The sequence below is a fragment of the Taudactylus pleione genome, unplaced genomic scaffold, assembly GCF_031769625.1.
Source record: "Taudactylus pleione unplaced genomic scaffold, aTauple2 ptg000053l, whole genome shotgun sequence".
Lineage (NCBI taxonomy): Eukaryota > Metazoa > Chordata > Amphibia > Anura > Myobatrachidae > Taudactylus > Taudactylus pleione.
The window spans coordinates 46,608,789-46,626,709 of NW_028284455.1; the positions used below are offsets into that span (position 1 = coordinate 46,608,789).

The 17,921-nt window shown below is 42.3% G+C and overlaps 1 protein-coding gene across 1 annotated transcript in view; it reads left to right on the plus strand.

Annotated features, from left to right (window-relative positions):
- Positions 1–17,921, plus strand: part of KIF15 (kinesin family member 15) — a 122,395-nt gene that overhangs the window by 1,629 nt on the left and 102,845 nt on the right. The window contains exons 3-7 of the mRNA XM_088463904.1: positions 542–728; positions 4,601–4,677; positions 6,303–6,340; positions 7,746–7,843; positions 8,496–8,675. Coding sequence (XP_088320030.1) covers positions 542–728; positions 4,601–4,677; positions 6,303–6,340; positions 7,746–7,843; positions 8,496–8,675 — 580 coding nt within the window. The remainder of the gene's footprint in view (positions 1–541; positions 729–4,600; positions 4,678–6,302; positions 6,341–7,745; positions 7,844–8,495; positions 8,676–17,921) is intronic.

Consider the following 17,921-nt stretch of genomic DNA (forward strand, 5'->3'; position numbering starts at 1 on the left):
CCACTGGTACCTGTAGTTCCACTGCAAAAGCAATATTAAAATAAACACAGGACACCCACACTGTACAAAGTATAAGTTTATTAAACATACATGTACACATACAAACCTATGTATCACTGTAGCCATCGGTCACCTTCTCCAGTAGAATATCCATAGGGTACCTGTGAAAGAATATCCATACTCACCGTCTCCTATGCGAAGTTCGGCTCCTCTTCGGTCCAAAGTAGGCATCCCCAGACTTGGCAAAATTTAAAAATAAACGAATAGTGCGAACCCACGTACTAGAAGGACGGTACTTGCGAATGAGAGCTTAGCGGCGGGATAACACCATTGAAACCCCGCCGCTGAGAGAGACGAGCCCTACACCTCTCAGCCAATGAACGGTTCTCACCATTGAAGTAAACAGTGAGAACCGTTCATTGGCTGTCTCTGGCTCCTGTACTCAGTCGCGCTGTACCTGATATGTTTTTTATTTTACAGTGTATATGGTAAGGTGATATGCTTGATAAGTCCACCTCCATTTTTCTATTTCTCTACACAGTCCTGAAGGTGATGCAATAAAAGTCTTTGTGAGAATTCGTCCACCTGTAGACGGAAGTCTCGTTGCCAGTGATGGGGATCAGGGACTGTGTCTCTCGGTTCTGTCTTCCAACACAATTCGTTTGCATTCTAAACCTGAGCCGAAAATTTTTACGTTTGACCATGTGGCAAATATGGATGCAACTCAGGTAGGCTACCTATCTAGATGTTAAAGAGTTCTCTGCCTATAAACTATATTCAATTTGTAGAGCAACCTTGGTAAGTATTGTACTTAATCAACAGCCATTTATTTTGCCGCACATCATTATTATACTATAGATTTGTGTTGCTATGCACTAGCTTTCTAGCATTATCCTACTTTTAATGGTAATCCAGATTCCAAAAGAGAGATCTATTTCAGTTTACGAACAGGAATGTGGGGGTGCGCCCTTGGCCGACGGACCGTGCGACCAATATTGGTAATCGAACCAATCGGCTGCACAATATGTCTGGCCTGACATCACAACTGGGTGGTCAATTAAATATGCTTGCCCAGTTGTGATGTCATTGTCGCTGGTTCCTGCTGCCAGCATATGGGTTGGTCCGTCGGCTGTACACAAACGCAGATATGAACAATATATCTTTCAGATGTCGCATCTGCTGAGCTACACGTCGATGCGATATTTCTGTGAAAGATTTCGTTCACAAATATATTGTGAGCCAATGCACTGAAAGATATATTGTACGTCAACTATACGAACAATATATTGTCCAGTGAATACCCAGCATCATGCTTCATTCACTGCCAGTGAGTTTATACATTTCTGTAAAGTTTTCAGTGGAAAACACTAATTTACATATTTCCTGCATTATATGCATACTAGTATTTTGAATCTGTCGTTCACTGGGTCTCAAGCGTATAGAATGAACCAGCCCATCTTGCTCCATGATGCCCTATTTTTCCAGCACCTTGGACATCATTATCAGTATAGATAGAGCAGTTCTTCTTCCCCGCCACTCATAGATATACACTGAATGGCCAAATTATGACCATCATGCGATTTTATGCACAGTAACTATTCCGCAGATAATGCTGACGTAGAATGTCTGTTAGAATGGAAAGGTGAAGGTATGCGGAGACTAATGAAATGTATCACTCATGAAATAATGGGTAAACCACGCAATCTGAAATGACTGTTGGCGCTTGCATTCGCATCGCTGACATTAGCAAAACAGCTGCATTGGTTACTTGTTCGAGGTTGGCAGTTGTTAAAGTATACGCACAGTGGACTAGCTGACCAAAAACTGAGCGCAAGGCCTGTGGTTGTAAACTGCTATTGGATACTCAAAAGGAATGGAGAGTGTGCAGACTTGTTCAGTTTCACAGACTGGCAACAGTGCATCAAATCATGGATAATCAGAGATCCATTCAGATGGGCTCTCAGTAAACAGTATGCCTCACACTACATCGTGTGGACAACAGAAGCAGAAGGCCTGTCCGTACGCCATTGCTGTTTGCTGCAAACAGGCTGATATGCCTCCAGTTTGCTCAGGAACTGGAGGGTAAATGATTGGAAACAAGTTGTTTTCATTTACACCATTCATATAGTAGGGTGAGCATATGGAGACAAAAGCATGGATCGCATCGTCAGTATGGCGAAGGCAACGTTATGGAGATGAAGTTCATCACATTTGGGATAATATTCCCCACGAAACATGCCAACAGTTAGAATCCATGCCTAGAAGAATTTAAGCTGTTTCAAGGGCAAAATTTTGGCCCAACAAAGTACTAATCTGGTGGTCATAATAATTTGGTCACTCAGTGTATTTCTAGTTTAGTAGTTTCTGGCATATTGTGTTTTTTAGAGGTGATCATTCCCAGTGTGCATAAATTTCTGGAAATGTAAGTTGCTGTTGAAAATGGAAACGGAGGTAAAAAAAAGTAAAGGTAACAAAATCTTAAACAATAAAAATAAATCCAAATGAAGATGTAGTTATTTTCACTTCAGTTAACTTTATCTGTACAGATCGGAAACAAAGATATGAAATGTAGTGAAATGAAAAATAAAATAAGTATAAATATAAAATTAGAGCGTTAGAAACAAGTATAGCTGTGTCAAGGCATCAATTTTCATAACATCAGAATGTTTAACTATAATGTGGGTATATAAAACAGTTATCAGCAACAATGGTCTAACAGGCCCTTGTAGAATCATACAAGCATAATAAATTCTCTATAAGAGTACTTCTGATACATCAGTGTATTAGTGCAGTTATTCAGTATAGGTTGTGACATGTATACTAAGCAGTTTCCAAAAATATAATCATAATTCCATGGCTGTAGGAAAGTTTCTATGTACTCCGAAAGGTTTGATTTAGTTGAGTTTATTCCAGAAACAATTGGTTTTCTGAGTGGGTGCTCGATGTCCTTACATATTTTTGATAAATAGTAAGACTGGTAACCTCGGGTTCTTGTTACCTCAAGAAGACATTGTTGACATTATGGCCATATCAACATTTCATCATTGTCAACATGATGAGCATGCCGATTTACGGCCGAATTCAACCAGCCTTGTTCTCTTACCACATGAGGAAAAAGGGTAGTAGCCTCTGACTTTTACACCCAGAGCTATTCCATTACAAGCCCTTTTCCTGGCATGGTAAGTCTGTGTAGTGTTCCTGCTAGACTGCGGGAAGGGAGTTTGTGTGCGCGTGCTACTAAAAAGTAGGCGTGGCCAACAGGGGAGGGGTGTGTCATTGTGAGACACACCTAACTTGTCACACTTGGGAGCGTGCCCAGCACTTACGGAGGTGCTAGGTTTCCCCCAAGCTCTCCCCTGGCGGAGATCAGTCACTGCTACTTTTCCCACTCGCAGGTCACTGCGGCCTGCAGGTGGGGAAGGCACAGGGTAGGTTGTTTTAGCGGCAAATAAATAAACAAAAAAAATGGATTGCGCTTGTTTGTGGATTTTTTTATATAAATTAGTATACTGTATTCCGTATCACTTGACGCCAATTCAACAAGGCTTCTCTCAATAAAAATCCATATGTTGTGTCTGTGTCTTTTAAATATTTCTAAAACACACATCATATAGCAAATATGCAAATGTATTATAATAAAAAAATATATACATGAGAATAGCTTGAAATAATACCACTTTTGGCTGCAATATCAATTTAGTAGTATTTGTAAATGGTTACCCATAAAAGTTCAAGTCTGTCATCTCACAAATCAGTGAGGCTAATTACAGTTTCCTGCGTGTTTGAGAGATGGATACAATGTATAAAGTGCTAGTTATTTAGTTACTTTGTTTCCTGCAATCTGAACGGAAACAAAGTAACTAAATAACTAGCTCAACCTAGCACTTTATATGTTGTATCTATCTCTCAAACATGCAGGAAACTGTAATTTACCTCACTGATTAGTGAGATGACAGACTTGAACTTTTATCGGTAACCATTATACTATTTTATACATAAAATCCACGTAATAAGCGCAATCTATTTTGAGGGTTTTTTTTATTTGTTTTTAAATCAAGCCAGCTGCTACTGGCTAACTGAATTAGCAGCATAATGAGTGAAAATAATCGGTCTTAGCAAACTTTTATAAGCGCAAGGATAAATAGCTGTCAGGTAACTGACATGTTATAGGATATATAGGTTGTTCTAGCAGGGAGCCGCTAAAACAGCTTTGCGGGAACACAATGGCTAACGTGCGTTAACCCATAGATTGCAAGATAAGTCCCCGGAGCTATGGGTTAGTGCATTCGCGGCAGCCGCAATAAGGACAGAAAGTACTATTTAACGTGGATTTCTGTTCGCACCTCAGGAGGAGGTGAACAGAAATTAACGTCGAGTGTAACTTGCGGGCAGCAGATGAATATACCTGGGCACAGCATTGCGGCTAATTCTCACTTCGAGAAGAATTGAATTCTGCCCATAATGTACCCTACCAGTTGAGAACCACTGCTATAAACCATTAAACCTAAATGTTAGATCAGTAAGGCTTAGGAATCTGCAGCAGCAGTTTGGTACTCTTTACATTTAAAAAATGTGAATACAATCTGCCTCTATGTTTCAGGAATCCGTGTTTTCAAGTGTAGCAAAAAACATTGTGGAATCCTGCATGAATGGCTACAATGGAACAATCTTTGCTTAGTAAGTTAATAACAAATGTGGTCAGACTAATTTTCTGCTTTGTAATGCAATTTAAATGTTTATTAATGTAACCCATCCATACATATTGCAATAGATGTCCTTTTATTTGATATTCTTTACAGTTGATAAATAATACAAGGGAAAGGCTATTTTGGGTATCCCTTGCAACAAGTACAGTAGTCACAATCTATCCACCTGACAATGTAGTACTTTTTTTTTTTTTTTTTTTTGAGCCCTTCTGAAATTACCAATGTACATAAACCTTATGCTGGGTACATGCTGACAGGTATATCACCCATTCCATTGAACGGGCAATATATCTGTAGTGCATCGGTGGGTTTGTACAGACCACACATATATATCTATATATGGCATCTGCCCTGCTGCACAGCTGATGACGATATAGCTGCACGTCTGTGTGTATTGGCGACTGAATATATGCAGACACATCAGCTGAACGATTGGTAAGTGTGTATGCACTTGCCAAACGTTAGATGGGTCAGCCTGGTGGGTACTTAGCTTTATATACAGTTTTACTGTTATAATATCTATCTGCTCACACTACATTTTAGATTAAGGGGGAGATTCACTTATACCCCTTTTACACCGGAGCTAAAACCCGGGTTATTGCAGGGTTAACCCGGGCAGCTCCTTGGTTTAAAAGGGGTGAGGGTTGGATCGCCGGGTCGAGTGACCCGGCAATCCAACCCAGGTAAATAGCAGGGTTTAACACGGGCGTAGCCCGTGAAACCCTGCTGTGTGTACGGCGCACTCCGGGTCTTGATGACCTGCAGTGCACCGCAAGCCGGCCGATTGGTCCGGCTTCAGTGGCGCTTGGAGATGTCATATCAAAGCGTCCACTTTCAAGCCGGAAAATCCGGGTCTATGCAGACTCGACTGCGGTGTGAGCGGTGCCGACTCAGGAATATCCCGAGTCTGCGCTGGCTAAATTTCGGGTCTGATCCGGATAGGAATCCTGTTCCAACTCCGGGTCAGACCCGGAAATTTTGGTGGAAAAGGGGTATTAGTAAACCTGCGGCAGTAGCCGATTCAATAAGTGGGGGTTTACTCCGTGTCTTTAAGACCTAGTGGTGGATTTTTCCTCCTAGCTTCAGGAACTGCAAGGAAAAGTCTGCGATAGAAGGCACCCTGATAGGATTTAAGGTGCAGGGAAACCCATTGATTCCACATTTTATGTGGAATCAATGGGTTAGTGTGCGTTAACCAAGAGTTTATGGTGCTGCAAAAAGACAGTTTATTTTAATGACTCAGGGCGTGAAACCTGGAGCTTTCCCAACGCGGCTTATTGGCTTAAATGGCTTTCGGTCTCTTCGTTCCACCTAAATGACCGTTTTAGTTTTAATATTGCATTTAAAGGTATTGTCGGTTTCCAACTTCCAAGCAGCAACATTAATGTGTTCCTATACAATGCTGCTTTTTCTAATGCATTTTCTGTTGCATTGTGAGAAATGTAAAATTTTGTGCAGCAGAATGAGATCAATCTTGCAGTTACCAGCAGTTTATGGAGGCAATAATTCTTCTTGATGTTTTTCTTTGAACTCTTCCAAAGTATGGTAGGTTAGAAAATCACTTCAGAAATGTCTGGGTTTTTTTTTTTTTTGCAGTGGCCAGACTGGTTCAGGGAAGACCTTTACAATGCTGGGTAAGTACAATAAAAGTCTTATGTTCCTGTAGTTTTGTAGACATGGTAAATTATATTGCCTTATATGGGGACTACACTTAACTGGGCAGAGTAGTATGTGTACACTTTCTGATTTCAGTTCCTATAAGAGAGTTCAACAAGACAACGTATATGAAAGAAGTAATTCATATTCATAATCCCTCAGGATCAAAACTTTATAATAAGATTGTAATTTTCTGAGGGTTGCTAGGTGTGTTGTGTGTTTTTTTTTTTTTTTTTTTGCTGTATAGGTATTAAATCTTTATTTTTACTCTTGGATTTGCCATCTCTAGCGCTCTTTGTCCCATTTGATGACACTAAATCATCTACTGCCTGTAGTTCCTACCGTAAAATGTAGACTACTGTATATTAGGTGGAACTTTCTTTTCTTCAAAATACTGTACTGCACATCCTGTCCATAACCTAAGTTGTTTTTTTTGTTTTTTTCAAAATGAAATTATTATTTTAAGCTTGCATATTACTTGCTTATATTTCACATATAGTTTTGAATCTAGTCAGTACATCCAATAAAACAGCATTTGTAAATCCAATATCAATTCTGCTTATGGTCAGAACTTCTGCATAATACTGCTACTGTACTATCTTTTGGCTATTTGCCTCATCATGGCTAACTCCTCCCCCTCTGGTCTCTACCCCCGTTCTTCTCTCTCTTGCAACCATTCTATCCTCATCTGTATCTCTCCTTTTGTGTCCCTCCCCTTCTCATGCACAATTGGAATGCCTGGTTAGTTTGCAGCAAGCATACCCATGACCTCCTTTGCATTGCCACCATTTATCGCCTATATAGTCGGCCACCAATTTGATAATAGAAATCTGTTGGTGAGCCTGTCCAACAATCATTCCAAATGTTAAAGCTGTAGACTAAACAGAGAGGACCCACTCTCTGTGATATTAGCATAAAAATCAGGATATTCGCAAAGACTAACATCCTTATCTTTACCCGTTTGATAATGTCTGTCCCTAACAACAATTTCTACAACCTTGATACATTCAAACTTCTCTCCTTTTCCACCATGTGTGGCTTCTCCCAATGGACCTTCTCCTCCTGTCACACCAACAGTCACTACCTAGACCTGGTCTTCTCTCATCTCTGTATTGTTTCTGGTTTCAATAACTTCACCTTGATCACTGGAGCTGAAGTCCATCATCTCCTCTCCATCCTCCAAAGCCCCCCTTAACATTATTGCCTCCAACCTTCCCTGATCCCTCCTTTCTGAAACATGCCACATTATCCATCTTGAGGACAAAGAGCACAGGTGCATTTTCTGAGTACTAAGAACAATGATAGTCAAAATAATCCTGATAAACTCTACAATAGATAAACTCTACTGTAGAAAATATTATATACTGTATTTCTATTTTTTAGGACCATCTGATTCTGATAATTTTACTCATAACCTGAGAGGGGTTATTCCTAGGAGTTTTGAATATCTGTTTTTCTTAATCAATCGTGAAAAGGAAAAGGCAAGTATATAAAAGGCAGTAATACCCTATAGGTATACCAGTTACTGTTTAGGAAACATTTTATTAATTAACTTCATATTCTTCGTAATGGAATGCAGAATTAATCAAATCCCATAATTGGTCCTCTTGGAACAGTCTTGAAAAATAGAGCTTAGTAAGCTTTAAAGACATTTGTCTCCCCATTGCTAATATATAATATAAATTTACACTATCTGTTAAATGTTTTTTTTGTACATTGGGTTACAAATGGCCGTACTGATATTTGCATCGTGTTGAAAAACACTCATTCCAATAAATATTTTTTTTATTTATTTTTTTTGGATCTGGGAGTCTCATTTTATGTAGTCACTGTTCCTGTTCTTCATAGGTTTATAAACACTCCTAAAGTGAGTGCCATTCAACTATTTATGACCCATTTTTCTTTCTATGAAGCTTTTTTTATTTACAATTGCGAACACTTTAGGCATATAAATATGGCTTTTAACAGTCCATTATATTTGTTTTTTTTTCCTTTCTGGATATCTTATTTTTGGTGCATTTTATATTATACAAACATTTGTTTTGTTATTTCTGGATATTGAAATCATAATATTCTTAAATTTCATAAGCCATTCTGCAAAATGTAATAAACACTGGTTTTATTGCTTTTCAGGCTGGTGATGGGAAAAGCTTCTTGTGTAAATGTTCATTTATTGAAATCTACAATGAACAGATATTTGACTTGCTAGACTCTGCCTCAGCGGGCCTCTTTCTCAGGGAGCATATAAAGAAGGGGGTCTTTGTTGTGGGTGCTGTAGAGCAAGTTGTGACCTCTGCTGCTGAGGCATATCAGGTATGTATGTTTATTCATCTGGGCTAGTTAATGAAGGGCAATAACTCAAATACCGATGTGTCCTCATACACAATTGCTGCAGTCATACCAAGATGCTTTTCTCTGCATGCCAGGTCCCGTGCAAGACTGATTACGCAGAGTGCTTTTTTTACCCCCCCCCCCGTAAAATGCATTTTCGTTGCAAACGGATGCAAGAAATAGCTTCACAAGACTAGTGATTTATTTGTCATGCTACACTTGTATATCTGTATGCAACTGTCTGAATCTGTATACCAAGTGCTACGATGCTGCAGATTTTTTTCACGCCAAGTTCTGTCGTATACAGATATTCAAGTGTAGCATATCAAATTAATGAGTGCAGTCTTGTGAAGTGTTTTTTGAATCGGTTTCTGACTAAGATGTATTTTCTGGCGAAAATTGCGCTTGGACCTGGCGGCTCATTCGTGCCAGGTGTTTTGTGCTACATGGCATATTGAGGCTAGATGTATGAGGACACATCTGTAGATAACTAAATTTTTTTTTCATGCTTTGTGTGTGAATATCATAAGGACCACGCTATTAGTTATTTTAACAAGAATTGGTCAACTTTTGTGACCATTTTTCTTTATGCTAATTTGTTAGTTTTTAATTTGCACATCCTACCTCTTTTTAATTTATTCTTAAATACACTCTAAACCTTTTTTTTTTTTTCCCTTGTGGGTACAGATGCGCCCAGTTATGTTGTGGCTGATTGCTTCAGAAACGTGCGCACACATCGTGCCATGCAATACCCTGCGCCTGCATACGGTATGCTATGGCGCGCGCTGCTGTCGCACCATGCATTCCTATGGAGGCGCGAACACAGTGCGTGTATTTGCTCTCGGGCACTCGGCAAGGTGCAGCTAGACATATCTGTATGTATGTGCATTTAGAGAAAAGGTTTGCAAAAATTGGTCCTTTTTTTGCACATGTCAGTTTACATGGTAGCAGTTCTATGCAGAACTTAGAATATGGGTGATATGTGACGAGGTTTTAATTCTGCTACAAAATGCGTATGATTTATACTATCAAGGTGCACTAAAATGGTAATTGTCTCTGCAAGATACTGCATGCAGCCGTTTTGTGCTTGATTCCTATCTCCTGGTGTTGCTTAATAATTTTTATAACATATTTCCCTTAGTCTTATTTAATGAGAGCTTGTAACTGTGTTTTATGATTGTAACAAAAAAGCGCCCATGTGACTTGCATCTCAAAGTGATTTTCATTGTCATTTGTGGAGTGTATCTTGTGTCTTTCTCAATGTGCATGCCTTTGAGTGTAGCACAATTATGCACAGTACAGAGCCGTAGTATAGTTGCGTCTCCTAGAAAAACAGTGAGATGTTGCGCTTATAAAAGGCTAATCACCACCTCTTTTATGATGGGGGGGGGGGGCGGCTCATGTCTGGTATGACACTGGTACGAGGGGAAACGACACTTACCTGTAGTTTGGTGACATTCCTGTTGATGTGCAGCTGACTTAGAGGCTTTCTAAACTGTCTACCCTGTCTGTTGGCTTCTCCACCACCCATGATGGTCTGTGTCACTGGGAAACCGATGCAGTGATTGCATTGGGATGTAGTCGGGGTCTGACTGTGACCATCCCAACAGTCATAATCCTGATGGTGAGTAATTAGGGTTAGGCATTAAGGGGTGTGTTAGGGTTGGGCTGCAGTAAGGGATGGTTGGGGTTAGGCTGCGGGAGGGGTCGGTTAAACGGCGGGTAGGGGTGAGTTAAACCTAAGCTTTAGGTCAGAATAATTACCAACATGCACCAGGATTTTGATAGTCGGGGTGTCGCTGCCAGTATTGTGAACGTTGGGATGGTCACTGCCAGGATACCGTATCTAATCCTTTCCAACTCCCGCCCGCATTCCTTGCAAACTCCTTGAATTGAGCAACCTGTACTAGCACATCTAGCCATTGCTGCTTTCCCATCTGATAGCCTCCTGCACTACACCATGCCTTTAAAGAAGAATGCTATAAAAGGGAAAGAATCTTCCTCTCGTCTCTCGCATATCCAGGAACTCTTACCGAATTCCAATTCTGGTCCCAGCTCCAATATTTTCAAATCCACAGCTTCTGTTCTCACTAAAGCGATTGACACTCAGCTGTCAAACAGAGAGCTGAATTGGTCTATGGACCCTAAGTGTCACTCTAGAACCTAATTTCGGACCCACTGCATGGTACGATGCATGTTCCTTGACCGATCAGTTAAACGACCCTTGGCGTCTTCAGCTTCCTGTAGACAGAAATTATAACTTTTTTTTTTTTTCGCCCAGCTCCGCACCAAATATACACTGGTGGCCAAAATTGTGGATACATTTTGAAATGTTTGTTTTTCAACTTTGAATGCTTATAAAAACTGTTTCACTTCACGCAGTGCAATGATTCATATATCAAATGAAAGGAAATTTAATGCTGAATTCAACACAATAAACAGAGGTCAAATATTTGCATTACAATGGAAGTTATGCTACTTTCAGTCAGACCAAGAAGCACAGATGCGTGAGATTCAAGAAGCGGATTGTAGTAACAGCTACTACCAGCCAATCGGAATCGTCGTTCTGAGGACCAATCAGCTGTCGCTTATGAGCAGGTGCAAGGTTATGTTCAAAGGTGGGAAAGGTCAGTTTGGCTGTTTCATTTTGCAGAATAAAGTTGGTTATTGAAGTGCAATTACAGTTGGATGTTTGTGTGTATTGTTCAGTGCTATTGACGGTGTAACAAATAAATACAACAGTTTTTGATAAGAGAATAAAACGAATTTGCGTCAGGGACAGATGAATGTCATCTGCGGCCATTAGCAGAGAACTGAGTGCAACTGGTGTTTTCGTCAGTGCAAGAACGGTACAGAGAAGACTAATGGAGGTTGGCCTAAAAATTAGGATTCCCTTAAAATAAACCATTGCTGAATAAAAAGCAGCGACAGAAACGAATACAGTGGGCAAAAGAACACATTGCATGGACAGAAGGTCAGTGGAAACAAGTGATTATGTAGTGACGAAACTAAGATATCAATATTTGGTAGTGATGGGAGAAAATATGTGAAACTTTGCATCGGGGAAGAGATACATCCATATTGCATTCAAGCGTCAACAAAGAATCCTACAAGTGTTATGATCTGGGCATGTATGACAGCAGATGCTGTAAGCCGCCTTAATCTCATAGATGGCACACTGAACTGCAGAAAGTACATTGATACCATCCTACAACCAAAACTTCTACCTTCTATCAGGGATCTTTTTCCAGATAATTCCACTTTTTTTTTTCCAGCAGGATTCAGCTACCTGCCACACTGCATGGATATGCAAACAGTGGTTCACAGAGAATGACATACAGCTGCTGGGAGGGCCAGGAAACAGCCCAGACCTGAACCCCATAAAACATTTGTGGTTCCGTTTGAAAAAACTGGTACATCTGAGGCGTCCATCCAATAAGACAATTAATTGAGGCTACAATTGTCTCATGGCACCACATAATAAAGAAAGCGCTCCAAACATTGGTTGGCTCAATGCCACGTTGCTGTGCTGCTGTCTTGAAATATAAAGGATACCCAACGAAATACTGATAGGACAGTAACATAAGTACACAGGGGTTTTCACCCTAAGTGTTGTTTTCACTGCATAACTTCCCTTGTAATGCAAATATTTTACCTCTGTTTACTGTGTTGAATTCAGCATTAAATTTCCATTCATTTGATATATGAATCATTGCACTGCATGAAGTGTAACACTTTTTATAAGCATTCGAAGTTGAAAAACCTTCAAATTTCAAAAAGTGTCTGCAATTATGGGCACCACTGTATAGCAGACTAGACTATTTCTATCTGAGCCCTAGGCATATCCATCTCCTGAAGGACTATATAATAGGTCCTACAACATGGACTGGCCACTCTCCTGTATATTTTACTATAGAAGATCCATGTTCACACCCTCCCACTCTTCCCACAGTGGCCCTATTGTCTGAACCAACTTCTTCTTCAAGACCCCATCTACAAAGGTGAATAGATTTTTGCCTTGGTGGACATTGATCTCATGAATGTTACCCTAAATGTCTCTTTATGGTAGGCCCATACATGTGTTCTGAGGAGCAAATGCATCCAACTTGGTTCCAGACTCAAGTGCAAAAGGCCTCACAAATTGTAATCCTATTGGACAAAATCAGGTCCTTAGAATTCAGCAGTCTCTTGCTAAGCCTATCCAAGTGGAATTATTGGATGCATGGCTGGCTCTCAAAGTTATTGTTTATAAAGTTAAACTAACTTGTGTAGGTGCAGATTCAGGTTTTGTATATTCACAAACTGAAAAATGCTACTCCACTGCGGGGAGAGCTTCTCTTTTTCACCAGTACTACACCAACACCAAGCTGTATAAACTAGACTTTACCATCATACAACCTGACAAGACTCACGCCTCAAATCCGATTTTGCTTTTGTCTGCAGGAGATCAAATTCCCTAGATTGTCGGAAGAGTCCCTTTTTGAAGGTAGAACTTAAAGGGGCAATCAAGTCTTCCTCTATGGGAAGAATCTCTGGCCTAGATGGGTTTACCATAACGTATTACAACTTTTTCCGGGATAGACTTACCCAAATGCTGCTGCAGGTTCTCTGATTCCTAACAATTCCACTCTCAGGCCTCAGAGGCTTATACTATTACTTTACCAAAAAACAATAAGGACCCAACCAAATGCCCCAGTTAACGAACCATCTCATGCCCCCTCAAATCTTGGTTTTCTGACCGAATTCATCCAGACCAAGCTGGCTTTGCGCTGGGCAGGAAAGCAAGAGAACATCACAAAGGTTATAGATTTAATTTAATTTGGTTTCTAATTCTATGATTCACTCACTATTTCTGTCAGAAAATGTGGACTGTCTTGGACGGCATTTTGTCTGTAATGCTGGAGCACCTGGGTTTGGGAGTGCCTCCTTCGTCAACACTTCTTTCCCCTATACATGGCACTTCTCACGCTGTCATACATTGGGGTTGCTATCACTTGACAGGTCTCTGACCTGTATAAGGTGACATTTCTTCTTCAGGGTCCACAGGGATCACCATGGGGAAATGTGGTTGGAGTGAATCAGGCATCAAAGTTAAGCTTTCAGCTACCAGGATGCCTTTAGATCCTCCTCCTACATATACCCTGCCCTTTGCCACAGGAATTCAGTTTTTTGTTTGGTGCAACAGGATCAGTTACACATTCTAACAGGGGGACTGCATAGCAGTCCCAAGCTTTTTATTTTTTTCTTCAGAGCAAGCAGCACTGGGCATCCTATTGGCACCGATGCTGCTGCTCCATCGACCTCCTCCGGCGCCGCAACATCAGTAACTGGACGGGTGGTTTCGGTGGGCACCAGCAGAGCTCAGCTAGTGGTAATGGCAGGACTGTGGCTGGGAATACGGAGATGCAGGTAAGGCACTCGCAGGAAACCGCGTGTGGTAGTCCATACCTCTGGTGGTGGAGACCCACTGGAGGTCGCTGTAGTGGGGCGACTGGTGTGTCTGCTCCCCCCCTAAGACCACCAGGGCATATTTGTCTGGCGCTGGGGAAGTTATAAGCGGTTGCTACAGGATACCAGCGCACCTGGGGGGTTAATGCATCATAGGGGAGGTAGGCTCTCCCCGGTAGCCCCTCCCCCAGCCTAGACGGCGGTCCATCCAAGGTTTTCCCTTGTCAGTGCTCTGCTGAAGCTGCTGGTCTCAGGAGGTTTTGGGTTTAGTCTCCCTGTATACCTCTCCTCAAAGGCCAGTTTATACAGTGCTCAAATCCTACCAAACCTTGTGTAGTTGATTCAGAGCCCATTGCAAGTTTTTTGTATGCATTGTATGTGACTTATGCTAGCTCTGCTGTGTTGTTACTGCCTTTTTTTTTCTGTCAGTTATAAGTATCACTGCTATTTCTCCTCAACCCTTTGATCCAGGTGTGTGGGGAATTTTTTATTTTCTCTCTATTGTACTTCATATTTATTGATACTTGTAAAGGCAGTCACATTTTCCCTTATTTATTATGTCTAAGGGAAAGGGTAAACATTGTCCCCTCAGGTTTTTATACAGGATGGTTTGTGTGCTATGTGTTATAAAGAGCCATCTCACCAGTCCAGTCTACCAGACGCTGTACAGGAGCCACCCTGGGCGTCCTCAGTGTCTCAGGTTATGACGCAGCTAGTGGACCGTTTGGCTGCTCCCACGCTGCCTCTCATAATGGGGTACCCACAGCAGTTGCAGCCTGCTGTTTGCCACCCCCCACCCGATATATGCTTCCTGGTTGGATGTTTATGCCCACTCTAGTCAGAGTACGGCTCAGGCAGCTGCTGCGTTTCAGCAAATTTTGCAGGCAAACAGACCAGTAGCCATTAAAGCGCCTAAGCGAATGGTATCATCATGTCAGTCCGCCCAGCTTGTAGATTCTGATGCATCATCGGAGGAGTCAGATGATGCGCCAGGTTAATTTCCGGGATCTATCTCGGGAGAGGACATCCTTCTACAGTGGATGTCCCTTCTTTGGTGAGGGTGGTCAAATAAATCCTAAATATAGATCATGACGAGCCAGCTCTCAGACCTAAGGGTCCGGTGTTTAAACAGAAGGCGTTAAAGGCTGAGTTTCCTAAGTCTGAGCAACTCTGTAAACTCATGGGGGAAGCATGGACTACTCCTGATAAATTATTCCATGTTACAAAAAGATTAGCATCTGTGTATCCTCTCCTACCTACCGATAAGTGGGAAGTCCCTCCTACTGTGGATGCTCAGGAGCGCTATGTTCCCTATACTCTCGGCATCTTCCCTTAAGGATCCCACAGATAGACTTGAAACCTGTCTTAAATCAGTGCTTTCATTGTCTGCAGCGGTTACTCGGCCGGCTATAGTTTCGGCCTGGGTATACAAAGCTGTTGAAGAATGGACGGGGGCATTGGAAGACTTTCTACCAGATGCTACAAGAGAACAGCTGACCTATTTCTCCCATATACGGGAAGCAGCTTCTTATTTTTGAGAAGCTGCAATAGATGCTGGACTCCTGGCTTATAAAGCATCAGCAGCTTCGATTGTTGCTCATAGAGCCCTTTTGATTAAGGTCCTGGAAAGCAGATGTGGGATCCAAAAGGGCTCTGGAATCCCCTGCCTTTTTATGGAAACATATTATATGGAGCACAATTGGATAAGATAGTGGTTACTCTGGCAGCCTCAAAATCTGCCGTTCTACCATCAACAGCTACATCTTAGCCTAGGCAGTCCTCTTTTTGGTCATTTCACTCTCAGGGAAGAGCAAAAGGACACTGTTTCTCCAGACAATCTAGTTCTCGCAGGACCACCAAGCAGCAAATTAAGAGGTCTTGGACGGACTGACATCCAGCTTCCAAGCCGGATGACCAATCCTCCGTCTAATGGGGCGGGCTTCCTCCTGGGGGATCCCAGTGTGGGAGGCTGACCTCTTCAGTTTGCGGAACCCTGTCATCAAACAGACGCCTGGCTCTGAGAAGTGGTCTCTCAGGGGTATGCCTTTACCTTCCAGAGGCGTCCTCCCCAGATTTTTTTTTTTTTTGTACAACTCCCCCATCAGACTCTATCAAAGGCTTTAGCCCTCCAGGGGGCCGTTTACTCCCTGTTGTATGCAGGGGTGATGATCCCGGTTCCTGTCGTTCAACAAGCAAGGGGTTATTATTCCAATCTGTGTTTGATTCAGAAACCAAATGGGTCTCATCGCCCTATTCTAAATCTGAAAACCCTCAAGTTTATCTGTGTACCCAAGTTCCGTATGGAGACTCTTTGGTTAATAATTCTTGAAATGGAACCTGGGGATTTTATGGCTTCCCTGGACATTCAGGATGCCTATATGCCTATTACGCCATCCGACCAACAATTTCTACAGTTTGCTGTCCTGTAGCAACATTACCAATTTTGGGCACTGCCCTTTGGTCTATCAATGGCTCCGTGGATCTTCACCAAAATAATGGCAGTTATGACAGCCCACCTCAGGCGTCAGGGAGTCAAAATACTGCCATACTTGGATAACCTCCTGATATTGGCACAGACGCCAGCTGTTTTACAACACCATCTCCAACTGACCATTGACTGCCTAAAGAGGCATGGCTGGATCATCAATTGGAAGTAGTACTCCCTTTCTCCAATACAGCGGATGGAACATCTGGGGGCACTCCTGGATTCTCGGGTACAAAGAATTTGGCCCTATTATTGCGAGTGTGCAAATTGCTCCGAAAAGCGAGAGTATCCATTCTCTCAGCGATGCAAGTCCTGGGGTCAATGGTATCCACCTTCAACCATGGTGGCATATGCTCAGTTCCACTCCAGGCCTCTGCAACAATTGATTCTCTCCCAGAGGATCCTTCTCACTACGGAGGTTTGGCTTTCTCTCTCATGGTGGCTACAAAAGTCTCATCTGGACAAGGGTCGCCCATTCTGGATTCTAAATTGGGTACTCTTCACGGACGCGTCTTCGCGGATGGGTGGCAGTGACAGGTCGTCATACTTTTTTCAGGGAAGATGAATAAATCTGGAAAGTCACCTGCCCATAAATATCCTGGAGCTTCGTGCAGTATACAAAGCACTCATTCTGGCACAGGACCTCCAAGGCAAGCCTTTCCAGATCCAGTCCGACAACGCGACCACAGTAGCCGATCTCAATCATAAGGGAGGCACGTGAAGTCAGGCAGCCATGAGAGAAGTGGCAAACATGATCTGGGCAGAACGTCATCTTCCAGCTAACTCTGCAATATTCATCCCAGGAGTCCTCAACTGGGAAGCGGACTTTCTAAGTAGTCAGGACATACACACTGGAGATTGGGCTCTCCACCCGGGAGTCTATCAGACAGTAGACCTCATGGCCTCATGTCACAACTACAAGGTCGCCTTTGTGGACGCGCTGGCGGTGAGGTCGGACTTGAAGCTGGCTTACCTCTTTCCTCCGAATACCAACCTCCCAAGGGTCCTCAGGAAATTCAAGCAGGAAGGTGGTACAGTGATACTGGTAGCTCCTGCTTGGCCCAGGCGCCATTGGTTCACCTACCTACGGAGTCTATCCATAGACACTCCGTTTCCTCTTCCTCTATGGCCGGATCTGTTAGCGCAGGGTCCTTGCTTGCATCCGGACCTACCTCGTCTGTCTGACAGTGTGGCTCTTGCGTTTCCCATCTTAAGAGCCAAAGGTTTCTCCAGGTCTGTGATTTAGACAATGCTTAGGCAGTGTTCGCAAATACGTGCTATAGCGCGGTTTTTAC